Genomic DNA, 7,282 nt, shown 5'->3' with positions numbered 1-7,282 from the left:
CCGAAAATAGGTTACCCATCCATAGCATTTATCAATTATATTTTAATTCCCGAAAATAGGTTACTCATCCATAGCATTTATCAATTATATTTTAATTTCCGAAAATAGGTTACCCATCCATAGCATTTATCAATTATATTTTAATTTCCGAAAGTAGGTTACTCATCCATAGCATTTATCAATTATATTTTAATTTCCGAAAGTAGGTTACTCATCCATAGCATTTATCAATTATATTTTAATTTCCGAAAATAGATTACTCATCCATAGCATTTATCAATTATATTTTCATCTCCGAAAATAGGTTACCCATCCATAGCACTTATCAATTATATTTTAATCTTTACTCCATCCATAGCCTTTATCAATTATATTTCCATCTCCGAAAATAGGTTACTCATCCATAGCATTTATCAATTATATTTTAATTTCCGAAAATAGATTACTCATCCATAGCATTTATCAATTATATTTTCATCTCCGAAAATAGGTTACCCATCCATAGCACTTATCAATTATATTTTAATCTTTACTCCATCCATAGCCTTTATCAATTATATTTCCATCTCCGAAATTAGGTCACTCATCCATAGCATTTATCAATTATCTTTTAATTTCCAATGAACACCTCCAGTGTTGTAACCTTCTGTACTGCTCCTGCAGACCCAAGCGACATGGATGACTACGATGACCACTACGATGATGATGATGATAATGTTGATGACGACAGCGCTTCCTATCGGTCACCTTACCTTTACCAGAACGCTCTGAATCCCGTGTACAGGAAAAGATCGAGACCCGTCGAGGAAGTTCCAATGTTCGGAGGAGGAGGAGAAAAGATGACAGTTTCGCAGTTACGAAGGATTGCCAATATATTGGATAACTTTAGGTTAGTGATTTTACATTCTTTGTTCAAACTCGCAGGCTTGAGCAGGCTTACATAAATATTTTTTATAGTTTGTATATCAAATATCTGTTTTAATGTTATTTAATGTTTTTTAAAATATTTTATTTTAATTTTCATTACTTCTTATATCGTTTTATTTCATTATTTCCTTTCCTCACTGGACTATTTTTCCCTGTTGGGGCCCTTGAGCTTACAGCATCTTGCTTTTCCAACTAGGGTTGTAGCTTAGCTAGTAATAATAATAATAATAATAATAATTACCTTCACCTTCCTTTCTTCGGAGTTGCTTCATTTCCCAGAATATGTAAACTACTCTATTGTATTATTACTATTATTATTATTATTATTATTATTATTATTATTATTATTATTACTTGCTAGGCTGCAATCATAGATGGAAAAGCGGGATGCTGTAAGCCCAAGGGCTCCAACATGGAAAATAGCCCAATGAGGAAAGGAAATAAGAAAAAACTACAAGAGAAGTTTTAGAACAATAATAACATTGAAATAAATTTTTCATATGTAAACTATAAAAACTTAAAAATGACATGATGATAAAATCATACGTTCTCTTGGGTGCCATATAGGTGTTTTTAATACATTTGTGCTTTTATGTACTAATGCAGTTGGTGGTAATTACTAGCACAACTAGATATGATGAAGTATTTGAATGCACTTGAGAGTATTTCCTCGTTTATCAGAAACCTAATCTGTATCGTTAGTTAAGGTATTTCGTTCGTCAATACCCGTAAGTTTTACTAAATCAATTTTCATAAACCAAGAAGTCAATTGTATTTCAAAAGCTTATAGTGATTAACAATTCTCCACCTGGTGTCATTATTCTCCACATCAGGGTTCATCTTTTCCTTCAAGACATTTTAGTGTTGCATTTGAAATTAGTTACTGTATGGAAATCACCATTTTTTTAAGGATTACTTTTTTCTGACTTAATTTTTCTTTCTAGACCAAAGACCTGAGAATTTCTTAATACTGTTTTCCCTTACTTTTATAATCTTTCTTATAATCTTTCTCCTTTAAAATGTTTTATCACCGCTTCCTTTTGGCCGTAGGTAAAGATGTTCCTGTTCCATTGGACTTTACTATTACAGAAAGAAAAATCATATGACATACTTCTCTGATCAGTATACAAGTATTTACCTCATCCTTGCATTTCCTTCAACTGACATCAATATTCTCTTCATTCGATTATTTATATTCGTTTTTATAAAACCTGAAAGTAGTATCAATTATCCTGGTTTACAAATGTCGCTCTTGGTCTCCTCATCATCGGGTTGATATCTTTGAAAGCTTTTCCCTTTATATGATATTATTAGGTTGACATCAACCCTTCTTTTATTCTCATGAACTAAAAATAGATAGATGCTACTTTATAAAGCTTTTTATCTATTGTACTATTCTTCCTTTGAACTCAACGAGCTGTATGAGAATGTTAGTTCTTTCACGAGTTTTATAGAGTTTTACTAATCCTTTTTTGAACAAAACTAAAATAGAACTGTAATTATTTTCCCAAGGTTTCATTTTTCATTGCTTCTATAAACCTCCAAAGATATGAAAAGGGACATGAATGTTTTTCAAGATTATTATTCAAAAGTTTCTTTGAACTCTCGCTGAGTTTTTCCCCAAAGCCATACGCAAATGTCCCTGAATCATGTATTTTATTTGACCATAGCTGTGAGTAATTAAAAGGGTTTATTATCTCTTGACAGACTTCAGAAGAACGAGATGGACAGCCAGAAAGACCTTGGCGTGTTCGGCGAGTCCCCAACCAGACCAATGTACACCGAAGCAGGATTCCAATTCATCCCAGAAGTGGGAGAGGATGTAAGATCGGTTGTTTGAATTAGAATACCTTCTGTGCTAAGCTTTTTTGACCGTATTAGTTATTTCATAACATTTTATAGGTATTTAATATTCTTTATAGTTGTCTTTAGTTATTTGACATTCTTATTCGTCCTGTACTAGTTATTCAACATTTATTTTCGTCCTTTTTTTGTTTATGTAACATTCTTTTTCATCTTTATCAGTTATTTGATATTCTTCTTCGTATTTTTTTTAATATTCAACGTTTTTTTCGTCCTTATGAATTGTTACTTTATATATCCCCTTAACCTTTATTTCCTTATAGCTACACTTCTATCAATAACTCTTCCAGTTTTCCAATTGTAACCAGCTTTTATTTGATGTTCTTTTTCATTCCAGGAAATGTTCTTATTGTTCTTTTAGTTAAATTTATTAGTTCTGCCTTGCATTATATAGTCTCTACTCTTTTTAATCAAACCCTATGCTTATTACAGCCTTCGTTCGTTTGGCCAATCCATGGTGTCTTTATTGAAGTGTATAAATTTTATTTTTCCCACTCTGCTGTATGATAATGAATCATACTATCCAGAATGCAGTCTAATAATAGTCAAAATATATCTCTGATAATGTTTTTTTTTATCCCATTGGTAACATGATCTTTTTTATTTTCTTTGTTATTTTAATTGTTGAATGCAATCACTGCCTCTTTATAATAACTTTAATTCTGCATTGTAGGCCAATGATCAAAGTTCATTACTACAAAAGCTCAAACTCTAAAGGTTGCTTTAACAGCTAATGAAATAGATGGATAATTGACATCATGTGAAATGTGACTCACAACACGAAGAAATCACTTTACGAAAGCCACTCCAGAACGAATTAATTTCGTGTTGTGAGGCATTACTGTATTGTGTTTTATTTACAGGATGAACTTATGGAGAATGCGGCCAGAGAAGCCATCTTATCCAACATGCCCCAAGACCTTCGCGGGGCACAGGATGGATTCCGCAACATGCCTGACGAGATACGCAACGTGCCTGGAATACTGGACACCTTCTCTCAAGGGAACGGCCGAAAGTATTTGAATTCGATTCGAAACCTTCCAGATTCAATAAGAAACATCCCAGAGGGTCTCGATGTCTTACCAGGAGGTTACAATTCAGTGCCTGCAGGTCCACAAGATTATCGGGGTCCTGAATCAGTAGGCATGGAAAATTCCATCCCACGGTCTTTCTATATGCCTGATATTGGTCCCATGGAAGTTAGCAAAGACGATCTGCCTTGGAATCAATTGATGCTGGAGGAAGAGGAGGAAGAAGATGAAGACGACCTGCAGAACAGCCTTCCTCGCAGTAATAACAAAAATACAGCTCTTCAAGAAGCGTAAGCAATTTTTTTTTCCTTTTTTACAATTTTTACCTAATTTTCATGCATAATATAAGCTATGATTTTTTAATCCATGGCTCTTCATATGAATATTAAAATCTCTGACCGGGAGACGAGGAACCTCAATTCTATGCTTGTACAAGAGCTGGTATATAAAAGTAGAACTGACAAACACATTGGCGTAAGTGAATCGGAGGCAAAAGTCTCAGGAGCTCAGAGATGATATGGAAACTAATGTTAAATTTGCCTGGTCAGAAGAGTGGAACAAGGCGTGCTGTTGTCTAGATATGCGGGGGTTTTTTTTTTTTCCTTTAGAACAGGTGCATCATTTTGTTATTTTGTTTTATCTTTTGTATTTTAAGATTTGGTTATTATGGTAATAGTTGGAAATAACTAAAGTTGGATATAAGAAATAAGAGAAAATTACAAACTCCTAAAGAACCTGTTGGGGCATCATGAATCATATTACAATGCTTAAATTAACATTTGGAAAAATGTCAGAGAAAGTAGGGAAGATGCATTGGCAACGAGAAAAGATTGTCAAATGCATGAGTTACTTATGTTGATAGCACTCATCATGAATCTGCTCCAGTACTCATGGCAGACTAAATTGATAATCCATGGAATGAAAAATATAAGTTTGACAAAAACAAAAAAAAATAAAGTTCAAATCATTGATGTCCCAATTTTCATCTGAATTGTTTGACCTAGGGCACAGTTTAACATTTCGATTCCCTGACCCAGATGTGAAAAACCTTTATCCCTTGCATATCATATGTTAGGCTTTACTGCCATATTTGTCATATAGACGTTGCCGTGGTATCCAAGTATCACATATGCCCACTTTGGAGCCAGTGGACTTAATTAAAAGTGTATTTTACTTCCCATGTGAAAGCCAATCCGTTTATATTGGTACCACAGAGAATCGTAAAGATGTTGAGTTATGAAGCTGATTGGCTACTGAAACTTTCGAATAAAGGAGCCAGGTAAACTAATTATTATTGATTTGCATTATGACCCAAATGTATTACGTTTTCTGGATGTACTGTTAATGAGAAGAGTAATTTTTGTAATATTGTACCGTAATTTTCTTAATTCTAAAGGTTATTCTATAGTCATTTCGTACATTTCAATATTATATGAAAGATTAATTTCCGCTTGAATTGAGATGGAGAATTTCTACTGGGATGAAATCTAACTCCCCTACTTGAAAATATCATGTAGAGAGGTCTTTGACGTAGATATGTTCATCTTCCTGTCTTTTTATTTTGTGTAACTATGAAGCTTCATAATTACTGTAACCTTGCCTACAATCAGCCAAAGATGCAACGTATCACAACAGAGTACATTTTGGACTTGCGCTGCTAATGTTCATTAATGATTTTTTATGTTTCATTTTGTAAGTTTACTATTCTTTTTGTTTGTGGGGTTTTCATTCATACTTTTAAGTAGAATTTTTATCCCCATAGAAAGAATCAATTGATCTAACAACAACATCAGCAAAAACTTGAAGATTTTTGCTCTACATAACAAATAGATAGCTATATTTAATCTTGTTTTCGTAAGATAGAATTTTAAGAAGGGAACTATGGCTAAGATTTGGGAGATATCATTTGTCATGAAATCTGCTAATTCTGAAATTTTCAGAATAGGACATCCTCGTTGACATATGAGATCAATAAAGTGGATAGTTGCCATTTTTATCAATAGTTGAATGTAGTGCTGGGGGTTTTTGCACAGGTCTTAGCTGTTTGGAGGATGACTACCTGACATGAACACGAGTCTAAGTTGAATATACAATCCCATAAGCTGTATCATTAATATAAGTTTTACTTTAACTTGATGAAAGATACTTTTCTCTTGTTCCAGTATCATAATGGTCTTCAACCTGTGTAAGTAAATGGAAATAAGATAAATATGTAGTGTATAATCAGTTCGCCTAATGCTCCTATTTCCGATTTTATGTTCATTTACATGTCTCAAAGGAGTCCCTGACTGTGATAGGTCATTTATTGCTATATTGTACATTTAAGTGGTTACCAAGAATGAGTTGTATTTACTTAGGAAATTCAAATTATATTCAACCAACTACTACCATGCACCCCATGCTATTACCCCACACTGATTTTTAACATTTAATTGATCTTGGTTTATTATTATTGTTAGTATTATAGAAAGTGTTGGAAGTTTAGATTCTGGCAACACTGGAATATGAATGGATTTACATTTTCCAAATGATAATCTTACAATTCGAAGGATGTATGAAAAATTCTTATGGAGGTCTGAAAATGAATTAACTATGATGTAATTTGTCAGAATGAAATTATTATATATAAAAGGCAAGCGCAAAATATTACGTTTTTAGGAATAGGCCTATCTGTATTGAAAATGCTATAGCTACTGTCGGATATTTTATCATAAAGTTCTGTATTCTATTTTTTTTTTTGCACGCCAATATCTATCATTTGCTAGAAAATAAAAGTAGCAACTCGACTACAATGCATTGCAATTACCTTCTATTTGTTTTTACTATCCGAAAGCAACACATTGATAATACCATATCCTTTTATTCTCAACAATCTCTAAACGACAACAGGTTCGGCCCTCAGCTCAATGCGATCCGTGACTTCGAAGATGCGGAGGATTTCAACGATTACCAGGACTACAGAGAAGGACTTCTTGACGAATACGGTGATTATGGTCAATACGACGTCCTCGATCAGGCTTTTCCCTTTCTTCAGAAATTCGACAAGAAAGATGAAGAACGAGCTGGTAGGTGGGAGGGGGTATCTTAGGGAGGAGCAGTACGGGATGCAAATCGTAACAGGAAGGTAGTGTAAGATGCTGTCACTCGTCAGAATGGGAGGAGGAAAGAGGCTAGTGCCATGAGCTGGAGGAAAGTAGTGAGAAAGTTGAAGTCATCTTTGGAGATTTTGGGGGTTAAGAGGAAGGAGTAAATGGCAGAGGAAGACATGAGACTTTACAAATGTAGGTTAGTTATGAGGCATTTATAAGGTAGGATCACTGGCAGGTGTCATTTTGTAAGATTAGCTTATAATTGAAAAAGTATTTTGAACAGGGAGCTGGGAATGGGACAGTGAAGGCACCATAACAGGAGGAGATCTAAGATGCCAGGTATTTTGAGTTTGATATAGTTTTAGGTTGTTA

At 33.8% G+C, this 7,282-nt stretch overlaps 1 protein-coding gene across 1 annotated transcript; it reads left to right on the top strand.

Annotated features, from left to right (window-relative positions):
- The first annotated feature begins 666 nt into the window (after positions 1-666).
- On the top strand, positions 667-6,924 carry LOC137629672 (uncharacterized). Its single transcript, XM_068361222.1, has 4 exons — positions 667-889; positions 2,635-2,749; positions 3,654-4,111; positions 6,711-6,924. Exons 1-4 carry the CDS (start codon positions 675-677, stop codon positions 6,907-6,909), a joined length of 987 nt encoding a protein of 328 aa, XP_068217323.1. The 5' UTR covers positions 667-674; the 3' UTR covers positions 6,910-6,924.
- Positions 6,925-7,282: the final 358 nt, after the last annotated feature.

This window comes from Palaemon carinicauda, chromosome 37 (assembly GCF_036898095.1).
Source record: "Palaemon carinicauda isolate YSFRI2023 chromosome 37, ASM3689809v2, whole genome shotgun sequence".
Taxonomy (NCBI): domain Eukaryota; kingdom Metazoa; phylum Arthropoda; class Malacostraca; order Decapoda; family Palaemonidae; genus Palaemon; species Palaemon carinicauda.
This window is presented reverse-complemented; position numbering and strand designations above follow the sequence as displayed.